Source organism: Anarrhichthys ocellatus, unplaced genomic scaffold, assembly GCF_004355925.1.
Source record: "Anarrhichthys ocellatus isolate YVR2014 unplaced genomic scaffold, GSC_Weel_1.0 scaffold1, whole genome shotgun sequence".
NCBI lineage: Eukaryota > Metazoa > Chordata > Actinopteri > Perciformes > Anarhichadidae > Anarrhichthys > Anarrhichthys ocellatus.
In genome coordinates this window covers 17,207,840-17,220,988 of record NW_022280031.1, presented here as the reverse complement: position 1 = coordinate 17,220,988, position 13,149 = coordinate 17,207,840, and the positions used below count along the sequence as shown (strand labels likewise).

Sequence of the window (13,149 nt, the reverse complement as noted above, 5' to 3'; positions counted from 1 at the left end):
GTGTGTGTGTGTGTGTGTGTGTGTGTGTGTGTGTGTGTGTGTGTGTGAGATGCTCATTAGAATTCTAGCCAGAAGGAGCTAGACTACCCCTGTCGTCTCGCACCCCCGCACACACACAGACACACACTCGGTCCTCCGCACACAGACGCACACTGTTCATTTGAATGTGAAAGGAAGAGGGAAGTCAGACGGAGTCGCGCAGGGCAGGTCACATGCAGAGGGCTGTGTGTGTGTGTGTGTGTGTGTGTGATGGCTGTGATCCAACGTGATACTAGACATAACAACAATCATTAACAGTCTCTCAGTGGTGGGTGTATGAGCACACACACAGCGCATCAGAGAAGTAATTAGTTAAATCCCTGTAGTCAGTAGTGCCAAATATACTGTCCCTCGAGCCAAAGCGTTTAAATCTAAAATCTATAGCACAATAATCTATACAAAATATACATCAAGATTTCTACATTTATCTTAAGAAGGATTAACATTTCCTCATTTCATTTAGGGCTGCCACTAAGGGTTATTTTTATTCCAGATTAATCTGCTGATTATTTTCCTCAATTATGGATTTCATCATTGGGTCTTTGAATCAAGAGGAACAGTTTTCTAAAGGTGACGTCATCGACTGTCTCGTTGCGTCCGACCGACCATCCAAAAGATTTTAGTTCGTTACGTTAAAGACTCTGGACTCGTGGACCGGACTTTGATTGAGCGTCTGGCTGGATGCTGTGCTTGTTGTTGCTGTCATCAGTTTAAATATGTGGGATCCAGACTTTATGTAAAGAAGATTGTGATGAGAGTAAATTCAGGTGTGTCTGTAATTTGATAACATCGGTTTCACTTTGACTTTTATCCTTACGTCAACATTGTTGGTAATTTCTCAAGAACATTTAAACAGAATTAAATAGCCAATAATGTAAAAATGTCCTCCCAAAGCTCCGTTAATAGTTTTTTCAGATGACTCATGACTTTCACAACCAGCCAGAATGTTCATTAATAACAAGCTGGGGGTCATTGTCTAAAGGTTCGTAGACTTTCTTGCACTTTTATCTTCTTCTGGGAGCATTAAAGGTGCTTCAGTGGTTACAACCGCTGAGACGACAAGAATCAAGGTCAAATCTGTGTGAGATCAAGCCTGCAGAGGAAGCGGGTGTGTGTGTGTGTGTGTGCGTGTGTGCGTGCCAGACATGGTGTCCCTGTCCAAACAGAGTTTTTCGACAAAACCAAAACCAGCTCTCCCGGTCCTCACACACACAAACACACACACACACACACCTGGCTAGACACAACAATGTCTGAATGCTTTTAATGTCTGACCCTGTGTGTGTGTGTGTGTGTGCGTCTGGGAAAATCAATTTCACATTAATAAACAATGGTAATGAATTGAAAGCACGTCTCTCACTGTGGCTACAGTTTACATGAATGTGTGTTGGATAAATGGGTCAATATTATGAATAATGCTAATGTATTACACGGACATGTAGTGTTCAGTGTGTGTGGGTGTGTGTGTGTGTGCGTGTGTGTCGTGACTCAACAGGCTGTGGTCTCAGCACTCTTATCAACCACCTTGTATCGAGCTGTGGTCAGTCAGCCGTTTCCAGTAAAGCAGCTCTGATAAACACTGTAAACCACCTGCCCAGCACCACACGTTGGAGACCAGCTGGTGAAGGAAGTGGAACATCACGCAGCTAAAGAGACGGATGTTTTACTTTAGACTTGGTGGAGATCAAACGAGAGCAAAAACGAGAGTGACTACGGGAATTTGATTATGTTAATTATAGCTTACAGTATTTGAGGCATTTTGGAGTCTCAGGTGGCTAGCTGCGAGCTAGCTGCTCTGCTGTGGCACCATGAATGTATAAAGAGAACTCTATAATGATGGAGACGGGGCCTCCGTTCATTCCTGTGAAAGTTGCTCATTGGTGCATGAAGCACAAAAAAGTAGATTCGGAAAAAATTTGCTGGAACTTCTAAGACCTAATGATATAAATAAAGGTTATTCTAGAATACGTACCGAGAGGTTAATTTACCTAAAAGGAAAACATCTGCTGAGTTATAGAAGTCTCTTTCCCATGTCAGTCTGTGGGAAAATCTTTTTGCGCCCCATGGCATCACGTGATGTGCCCGGAAGTTGTTTATGCAGTCTATGGGTGTCACAAGTGGACATTGCTTCATTTTAAAAGGAGACAAGCCAAAAAAAGGTTGAGGACCACTTCAGTAGACGACAGTCATATCTAAGTTTAAGACACTTCCCTAGCTCCATGATTTCTTCAGCACACAACGTTATCTACATTGCAATCATTTAGGATTTCATTTGTCCATTCGACTCTCCGTCCACCACCGCGCTGCGCTCAGCAACCACAAAGCAACGACACAAAGACATGAATGCTTTAATCCTTCATTCAGTTATACCGTTGAGCAAGACACTGAAGCTTCACCTCACAGTAGAAACACCTGGCTCTGAATAGATCTTTTCTTTCCGTAAAAGACTCGGCTCAAATCAGCTCAGATCCTCCGCGTGAATCAACTCGCCCTCTCTTGTGTGTGTGTGTGTGTGTGTGTGTGTGTGTGTGTGAGAGAGAAAGATAACCACTGCTTTAGACAAAACAAAAATGTCTGCAGACACCCAAACAACATCAGTGTAACAAAGCCGTTCAAATGAAGCGTAGCGAGGAGAGACTTCAAAAAAAGGAAAAGGAGGTGCGGCGAAGCAAAAAATATTTAACTGTCTGGGTATTTCGGGTCGGAATTTTTGGCGGTTTCAATATCAAAAACAGAATTCCTGCTGGTCTAAAAAGGCCTCTCAAGTCAACGTTCATCACGTGTGACGTCTGGCAAAAAAAGAAAAGAAAAGCAACGTGCACCTGGAAAGTCTGTTTCTGGTTCCATCTCTGCCGTGGATGACATTCCCATGAACTCAACTTCACGGCTGACGGTGACTTAAAGCGTCAACATTTCTTTCCAGCATCGGTGTCACAAATGTTTACCATGAGCGGATCGGTAGTTGAGTAATGAAGGCTTAATGCATGGATGGCAAACAAGCTGGGAAACTGGCTCTGTGCCCTTCGGAGCAAAAAGCGATATGGGCCTCTCATGTATGTATATACGTGTGTGTGTGTGTGTGTGTGTGTGTGTGCCAGCTGGCAAGGCCTACCCTCTCTCCACTGGACGAGGTGTGGGAGGATGTTGCCAAGAATCTGTCAGCTCAGGTGTGATGGGAGCTATTTTATTTGTATTTAACTTGTTGGCTCAGAGGTCTCTAGACTCTATCCATACGTTCATAAGAGACACAAAAAAACGAACTTTTAAGAAGCTCCTTAAACTTTACAAATCGTCCTCTTCTTCAGACTCTCAAGGATAAAGGAAAGAAAAGGCATTTCTCATTGTAAGGCCTTGAGGTTGAATTGGATCAAGACATTGTGCTCAGAGCAATATTTGGGTGAGGTCAAACCTTGATCAGACACCTGAATTAATCATGTTCTTTATTTCTTTAATATCTTTTTGGCCCGTCATCATCGTCTACTTGCACTGCACGTTCAAGGTCATCACGATGACTTTAATTAAGTCATAATTGATATGTTTAAATTAATACATTCGTCTGACTCCACGGATGCTCAGAGCTCAATCTTTTTGATATTTTCCTTCTCCCTTTAGTGGCCTCTAAGATCTAATCAAGGACCTCTTTCATCGCCACGACCGCTGCGCACAAACTTTCACTACCTTCCTTAGAAATGCTGGTCTGCAGATGAAAAGTACATTTGCCCTTCTACTGCCACATACCACATGACAATAAATATAACAATGCATGGCATTTTTATTCTAGGACTAATTCACCATTTAGTCCATAAAATGTCAAAAAAATATGGTGAAAAACTGCCGTTCACAAGTTCCCAGAGACCAGGGTGAAGACGTTCCACTGTGAGCAGCGTTACATCATAGTTTTCCAGAAGCTTGGTTTTCCCTGTCAACATGAAAGTGTGAAGCCGGTGTTTTTAAGAAGACTATCAGCTCCGTTTTGGGGCATGAAAAACACCGGCTTAGTGTTGACGAAAGGACTGAAAAAGATGTGTTTTCAGATTTAACCAATCTTGGTGCGGATGCAATCTTGGCCACGGCTCAAGAAGTGTGAACGATCAGAACCACGGTGACGGCAACACACAACGTGACTGTGATAACATGATATGTGCTTTCAGCCCGAAAACCATTAAATAAAGTTGACTGATGTGTTTGTGTGTTGTTCTAGCCCGCTGCTCTGTCTAGACACACTACAGTGTGTGTGTGCGTACGTGTGTTTGTGATAGTCGGAGAGGACGGGGTTGTTGACGTTGAGGCGGAGCTTGGTGTTTATAATAAGAATTGCTTGTTCATTGTGTCTGTGCGTTTGAATAGTTGAATGTATAATGATCATTTTTAGTAATATAAACAGAGAGGCGGGACCGTCTGTGTGTGTGTGTGTGTGTGTGTGTGTGCGTGTTTGTGGATGCAAATGTTGTGGTCCCAGCTGTTTCCTGCGGGCCAGAGGGCAAAGTGAGGCAGACGCAGTCCTCACTGCAAGTCTGTGTGTGTGTGAGGGTGCATGTGTGTGAAGGTGCGTGTGTGTGTGTGTGTGTGTGCATGCGTAGGGGTCAAGCCCACGGTCATGAACGAGTATGTCATGTGTTGGGGGGGGTTTGCCGTCTATAGCGTCTCTTGTCTAGACTCAGGAGCGGACCAGCTGACTGAGTGACGTACACGTTACACACACACATATATTCAAATATGTGTGTGTCACTGTGTCAGGAACGTGCCAGCATCTCGTGACTCCAGCTCATCTGCACATCATAAGAAAATCATATTCTCTGCCACAATATGCAGCTACGCACAGCATTAATATGGAATGGATATATATAAGATCAATAATTTAAACTCTACAATGCAGACATCATTTCATCAGGAACATTCTTTAACTTTAGACAATATTTTATCAAAGCAAATCTCTTTATTACCAGTGATTCATCCAGCAAAAAAAAGAAAGGTTCATATTTCCTAAACTAAAGTGTCAAAGATGTCTTGCCAAAAACGACATTTTACAAGATTACATTTGAACACATCATGATCAAGTTATACCTTTGCCAGATGCTCATTTTTACTGAATAGGGCTTGAAGGCATCATAATAAAACTATTGTCTCTTATCGATGCAATCAATAAACACAGTGAGTTTGAAACATGCTGGTCACCTGAGGTGTGCTGAGTTGTTTTAACAAACACAATAATGAAGATGAGGCTTATTGGAAGCAATGAGCAGTAAAATATAGCGAAATAATTACCAAACAATACAGATAACCAGACGCACACTTCAGAATTCAGCCCCCACCTTTGTGACGGTGCCCCCCCCCAGTTCTCCTGACTTGACCCCTGACCTCTGCCCTCCCAGACGGCCTCACTTCACCCCCTCTCGCCGCAGATGCACACCAACGTTGGTTTCATATGCAAACTAACAGCCCGCATAAACACAACAAGCATTTGCATACATGCATCTGAATATCTTAATTAGTAATAGCGTTATAAATGTGAGCGTGGGCTGACTCACTCCTGCAGGCCTGTTTCTACAGGATGTCGTCATCAGGCCGGCGCATACAAACATTAAAATATATATATGTATATTTTAAAGGGAGCATATTATCAAAAATACTCAAAGGTGTAACCAACACCAGAACAACAAAGAAAGTGTGTTTAATTCTGCAACACAAACAGACAACTTCATTCCGTTAGAGATGAACTCACTACAGCACATTCTGGTTTGGACTAATTCATTTCCGACTACGGATATTTTGTTATTAGAAAGCCAACTGGCAGCTAACCCTGGCTCGGACCGGTTCACGGTCACTTTCTTTAACACTCGGAACTCTGCGATTGGCAGCTGACTAAAGAAAGCTTTGGGCCCAACAGTGACAAACGCAACTAGAAGGAAAAGAGTATTTTACTCTCACAGACGCAGGTAGAATCAAGGTTTGCTGAAGCTGAAAACAGGTGATATGTTTGCTTGAAAAATAGCTTAAAATACAAATAAAAAAATCTATTATTCATAACAGACAACTTGACATTTAATGATCTATTCCGCATTAGCCGGTGACACTAAGCACTTTCAGGGTAAACCAGAGTAATCAACAAAAATGTTCATTTCAACATTTAGAAACTAGACAGTCCTACGCCAACGTCCCCTGGGCCAGACTAATTAATGAAAGACAAGATTGTCTTAGGCGATGTAAATAGACCACTATTGAAGTATTTAAAAGAACCAGACACACGTTTTTTTCCCTGCCTTGGACTAATTAATGAAAAAACAAGAGACAGTATTTTCCACATTGTCGCGTGACACTCTGTGCACATAGCAGGCAGACACTCACTGCCTTCATCTATAGTGCAGCCTCTCGGTCCTATAAGACGGTCTCTGTATGGATTTATTCACGCTGCGAGACAGATATACATGGCCGGCTCACTTCAGACTAATTAATGGGACGATATGGGTCCAACAGACTACGAGGGCCTCAGCTGAACACTGTCTTGTATGCAGATTATATGCAGAGAGCACAGACGCACACACCCACACACACACACACACACACACAACCCCCAAAGTGACGATGACCTTGACCCGTAGACGCAAACTGCTGCATGCATCTACATATATGCATACACCAGCAAGATGACTGTGTTTTTTGTGGTTCCTGTGTGTGTTGTTATTGGCGTCTAGACCCAACAATGAATAGCTGAGAGGTTGAATGTGAGGCATGAAGGAAGCAAAGAAGAAAGGAAGGAAGAAGATCAGCAAGGAGCTTAAAAAGGTGGTAGAAAGACATTAGAGACAGTACAGAGCTGCAAAGATGAAGGGCTTGTTCTGCATTCCCATTTAAAATGTCTTTTAATATTTTTTGTGCTTATTAACATAGAAAGACGGAACTTTGTTTCTGAGAAATCTGGTATTTTCCATTGTCAGTTTGGCATTGTTGGCAGTTCTAAATACTATAAAACCCATGAGTCTGTGACGCAAAACACGCCTCCATAGTTGCTGAATTAATTCAAAGTTGACCCCGATTTTAAAGCCGCTATGAGAAACTGTAATTGTGTGTTGATTTTGTCGTCCCTGTGGACAAAAGCGGTAGTGTTTCTGAGCACCAGAGTCCCTTTAGAAAACCTCTCCTTTTAGTGCAGCAGGGTCTGTGAGCTCCACTGAGACCGTGGCTGGCTGTACTGGGCAGCTCCCAGTGTCATGCTGTGTATGAAACCGGCAAACTAAAAAATGTAGAACAGAATTCATTTTTTTAATATATATATATATATATATATATATATATATATATATATATATATAATTTTTACAAATCCTCAACTGACTATCACAACATCACACACAGGAATACACAGAGACAGGAAATGACTAGACAAACACACGTGTGCACGTACGTGCACAGAGTAGTGAGACAGCCAGACAGAGAGAGGTTTACATAATAAGTCTAGGACCGCCAGAACCGGCTCAATCATTTAATTTCCATGATTCACTGAGTGAGAGAGAGAAATAAAGAAAAACAATCAATGAGGACTAAAAGACAGAGACAGGAAACACAAACCACCGGCCCTGTTTGAAGGAGGAGAGGACTGAACTCTTGTTTCACGTCTTGTTTTTGGATTTGTTGAAACGTCTCTCCCTTCAGCACGGTGATGGAATGTAAATGCACTTATCTGTATTTAATAACAATCTTGAGCTACTTTACTTGAGTGTTTCCAATTCACGCTACTTTATACTTCTGCTCCACTGCATTCCGGAGGCAGATTGCAGATTAATACCAAAATATAATCAACTGATAAATGATGTTGTATTGTCATAGATTAAACTACCCAGCAGTAAATATTAAAATGATCCCCGCCTTTACCATCGACAACATTAAAGTAACGAATATGTTTGCGTCACTGCAATTCAGTAACAAAATACATTATTCGTATAATGACTGCTTTTACTTTCTGTACTTTAAGTACATTTCGATGCTGCTGATTTTATATTTATATAAGTTATATTTCCCTTTTATTGTCAGCTGATCCGATCCGTGATTCAAAAGCATGACTATATTGGATCACTGATATTCATCTATCAATAGATCCCAAACATTATACCAAAATAAACTGACAATACTGACAAAGAAAGAGCAGGATAAAAAACTGAACAGTCACAGTCACAGTGTGTGCCTGAATTGATGCGTCTTCTTTCCATTGTTGTGTCACCTTGACAGCGCATTCAAATGGTGTAAAAGACAAACGTTGCATGCAGGTTGCCTCAGGATGTAGCGCTGCACCGCAGATATGCCGTCGAAAGTGGAACCGTATAATAAAAATGTTCGTGTTTCTCCCACTGATTAGCAGACATCATCTCTGTGTCACACGGGAGCTGCAGCTTGAACAGGACGTGTACGCTGATGCTTGCGACACATGACGATGACAGAATGACACATGATGGCAATCGCAAAGCCGGATCTCAGATGACAGAGGGACTTTTTTCTTTTTTTTCCAAGCTAAAAATAAAGTAAATATGGTTGACTGTTGGTGCTTTAAAACACATTGGCCCTATTTAATATAAACTAGAGGTGACTGATGTGGTAAAGACATCAGCAACATTAGGACATGATCTCTGCCTAAGCTCGACAAAAGTTGTGTCACTTTATCACAATCACACCAAATTTCTCATGCAACCATGTCTCAAACTTAAGTATAGCTGTTTCCATTGGATGTGGTTTGGGTTGATAAAATACCTGAGAATACCTCGAGTAAGCCGGAAAAAAAACGAAGACAATTTCAGAGCGAGAAGCAGACAGAAAGGTCTCAAATATGCGTTTGAAGGATGTATCCAGGCTGTCGAGCCGTGTCGGTCTATATTCACTGTGACGATCATTACAAAGCAGAAGCAGTGTAGACATTCAGTACACCTTCAGTAGCTAGCGTAGCATAGACGTGCTAATGCAAGTTAACAGTATGCTAACGTGCTCTGCTAATGTTAGCGCCACAGGTTTTAAGGTAGAAACGTAACGTTTTGAAAACGTATGTCTCCTTCCAACCTCTTCAGGTAACGAGTATCACTATTACACAACGTTTAACCACGACGAGCTCCTTTTTGGAGTACTATGGAGTTTAAGTTAAATGACAAAATGAAAATACTGTCAACTGACAATTAGGGTGTAAACTACTGATTATTTTGTTTAGTTTTATTTAATTGCTGTACAGATGAAATGTGTACAGCAAAAAAAATACATTCAGGTTCTGTGTCCTGCTCATGGGCACAAGGGTTGTTTCGGGAATCAAACTTGTGACTTGACAGTCACAGGAATGTGTGCCAACCGGAAAAAGATAAAAAAGCCCAGTCACAGCGTGTCCTCCCTGTCCCCGCCACCGCACCCACCCCACACTTCAGGAACACTCTGACACTTTTCCTCAAATTCAATTATCAAAATAAATACCGCTACCCTCCAGCTGAACTCACACAGACACACACGCGCACACACGCACACACAGACAACATTTATGTTGGCTACAGAGACAGACTGCGGAGGTGTCGGTGACTGACAGACATGTAGCAACAAATGTACAGCGAAACCAAGCTGCTGGTAGGAAATGATTCTTATGAACTGATGACTTCACCGCACACACGCACGCACACACACGCACACACACACACACACACACACGGCTGGCCCGTGAGTAATGCTGATGTCATGTGCTTTGACTGTGTCTGCCGCTCTGAACAGATGTGTTTTTTGCATATGTGTGTGTTGCTCTTTATTGTCAGAGGGTGTAACAGGTATAAGCCTGCAGCGTCACAGATCCGGGTGAGGGGCGGGACAGACAGACGCACTACCGACGCTGTGACTCTGCAGCAGTTTGAGTCGTTCTACCGTTACCTGGCCTCCTTGTACGCTACGTGCAGAAATGTAACGCCATGTAGCGACGGTGTTCCTCTGTGACGTAGCGCGCTGCCCGGGACTAGTCCTAGAAGTATTTTAAAATGCTTTTAATCCAGCTGTTGCAGGTGCAAGGGACGGCTTTTTAATTTGAGCTGCCTCTACTAACATTAAAATATAACAGCCTCCTTATCCCCCATTTTATTTTATTTTATTTCATTTCATGACAACATTCCAAGAAATTATTTGTTGTTTAATTTGACCATATACAGTATGTATATTTCATTTCCTGATTTGTTCTGTTTTGTTGTTTAAAAATAAAAGAAAGTAGAAATAAAACAAACATAGCAGCATCGAGTGAGCTGACCTTTTCCTAAAACCAGGACTCTAGCTAGTGGTGTTGCTATTGTGTTTTAACTACGTGCTATATTTGTAGATATAGCGAGCTATTTTGCTTTGGATTTCTAGTTTAGAAATGCTGATTACAGATAATTCATATGTGTTACAGCTTTGTTTCTTCATGTTTGTTGTTAATTTGATATCATATCAGGTGTCTGTTGTACAATGAGAGCCTTTTCCACCCAGATATGGATCTATTTTTAGCATATTCTGAAGTAAAGAGCCAGGGAAACCCTGGCGTGTCTGCGTGCTCCTTTGATCAACACATCTCAAGTGTATAACGTGGATTATCTTGTGTTATACTTTTCTTCCACTGTGTCTTTCATCTTCCCTGTCACACTCCACTGCATAATGTCCCGTACGGCTGGGCCGATGCCTTAAACGTAATCTTGCTTTTATACATAAACACGCCAAAGCATCATTAGTCTCAGCCTCACAACCCGGTTTCTGCATCAACTCTGACACAATCTTCAATCCGTGTTTCCTGCTTATTTTGCCGACATCTTGTTCCTTTTTTTCTGAAGTTTCGACAGATTTCTTTTTTCCCTCCTTTCTCTGTATCCGCAGTCCTCGCCCTCTCTCTCCTCCTTTGGTTTATCTGTTTCCCTCCGTCTGTCTTCCAGACTAAACATCATGTCTGCTCTCAGACAGAGGAATTGTGTGTGTCTTGCCTGCATTCTTATCTTGCATTTCTGTTACATTTCTCTGAACGATTGCTACTACTGCTGCTGCAACCATCAACATTCCACCTGTCTGCATTCATGTGGACATACTTAAGTGTACATTTGGTCACTCGCGCACTTAGACTGGCAAGTCTTAGTCTTCAAATGCCATTTCAAGAGTAGCTGCATGGTAAAAAAAATGACTGATGACACCGGCATGAACCCTTGGCACACATGATTAGTGGAACACATTACTCATGGTTGTGTTCTCAGTGATCTTTGCTTCCAAATCTAAAACTGGAAAAATCATAATAAGCCTGTCAAAATATCTCCGCAACCGTCCAAGAAAATCAGTTTCTAAATAAACCTAAAAAGGCCATTGATTCATGCTTCTTGTTTAGGTCTGTAACAAATTGTCTTTCACCAGGGATGTTGGAGAGACGGCTAGTCACGACATCATCATGACGCTCTTTTTTAACTCGGTGCATGTTTCCTGTCTTCTATCGTGTCGAGTGAACTGAACTCACACATTGTAGTCTGGCTTTGTGAGGCTGAATGCTTGCTTCTATTCCATTATAGGTACTTTCAAAAATTACATGACTAATATCTTTATCGTTTGTTGGATTCATTGATGAATTGCTTGGTACATAATTCAACATTTTATGTCCCATTTTGTGACATAACACTCTAAAACCTAAACATTTTCAGTTTAGACGAATAGTCCATTAATGATTAGTAGGACAGAAAATGAATCTATGACTATTATGATTCGTATTCCTGCAGGCTTTATGGTGTCGATCGGACGAAACAAGACATTTGAGTTCAACACATTGAACTGGGTGAACTGGGATACATTTTGTTGACCATTTTCTGACACAAGCATGTCTTGTCCACAGTTAAAATCTTGCCAGATTTCAGCTCTGACGCTGTCTGAGTCAGCCCTGCTGGTGACCTCGGCGGGACACGCACGCACGCACGCACACACACACACACACCTTTCAGCATGAGGACTGTCCCCAGTGGGAGTAGAACCACTAACCCACGTAGGCTAGTGCCTTGATTCACCCCCCAAAAAACACACTCATATATAAACATACTGGACACACACACACATAAACATAAACACAGGGATTTCCCGGATACGACCACACACATGAACACGCGCGCGCACACACGCGCGCGCGCACGCAGGCAGACGGCTAGACAGACGTCTGGCTTTGCTTTGCTCGGATGACGAAGCGGCGACAAAAACTTCCAACTCCTACCCGAACAAACCCACCTTCTCCTGCACCGTACAGCGCTCAATACCCTCTACGTCAACTTCCTGGTGGTTTGAATACATTTAACGGTTGTATTCTTTTTTTTTTTTTTGACCGTTGAAAACCCACCGAAAGGACTGTGTTGTGTTTCTTAAATGAAGCAAGCTAAACGTTGAGATCTGAAGCAGACACCGCCAGCGGTTCTGGGAAAAAGAATCACACTCAGTCTGTCAAAACTTATAGCTTTCACAGCGAGCAAAAGTGCTTTCATAAAATAAAAAAAAAAGCCTGAAAATGATGTTTATTAAACAAAACAGGAGGTTTATTCACTCCGGCTCTGCGGAAGAGATGGCCCGCTTTTGCGGTTTTGGTTGAAGTTCTAAATGAAAGCCTTATTAATCAGAAATGGTTTGAACAGAGGAACTCAAACTTACAGACAATAACAGCATGCAATAGATTCAAAATGACAGTGAGGTAAAAACAAAAAGCCAGACATTATGAGTGCAACACAACCCAGCATCACATGACGACAAACACTCCATACACACTATGAAATGTACCCAATTTCCCTCCTTTCTGTAGATAACGTTACTTGTGAGAAGGTGTGACTTAAATCCGAGCCGATGAAACCAGCCGCTGATTTATTAATCGCACGTACCGGGTGTGTAGCTTTCGCAGTCTCGGTTGTTTCTTTTTTTAAGTCAGTGATTCAGAACATTTAAAAAGTAAATGAAATGTCAAGTTACTTACTGATTTCCATGCTCTGGAGGGAGGTGAAGCGCTTGCAGTTACAAGTACAGGAGACATTGGCGGAGGTGGAGTTTAAAACACCCATCAAGTTCAACATTTAAAGGCTCCTAAAACCAGACATTAATACTCCAGACGAGGAAGACTCTGGGGGGGGGGGG

General features: G+C 42.1%; 1 protein-coding gene across 1 annotated transcript in view; it reads right to left on the bottom strand.

The window, feature by feature from the left end:
* pmepa1 (prostate transmembrane protein, androgen induced 1) overlaps window positions 1-13,138 on the bottom strand; it is a 30,973-nt gene extending 17,835 nt beyond the window's left edge. The window contains exon 1 of the mRNA XM_031844724.1: window positions 12,992-13,138. Coding sequence (XP_031700584.1) covers window positions 12,992-13,088 — 97 coding nt within the window. The 5' untranslated portion in view covers window positions 13,089-13,138. The remainder of the gene's footprint in view (window positions 1-12,991) is intronic.
* Window positions 13,139-13,149: the final 11 nt, after the last annotated feature.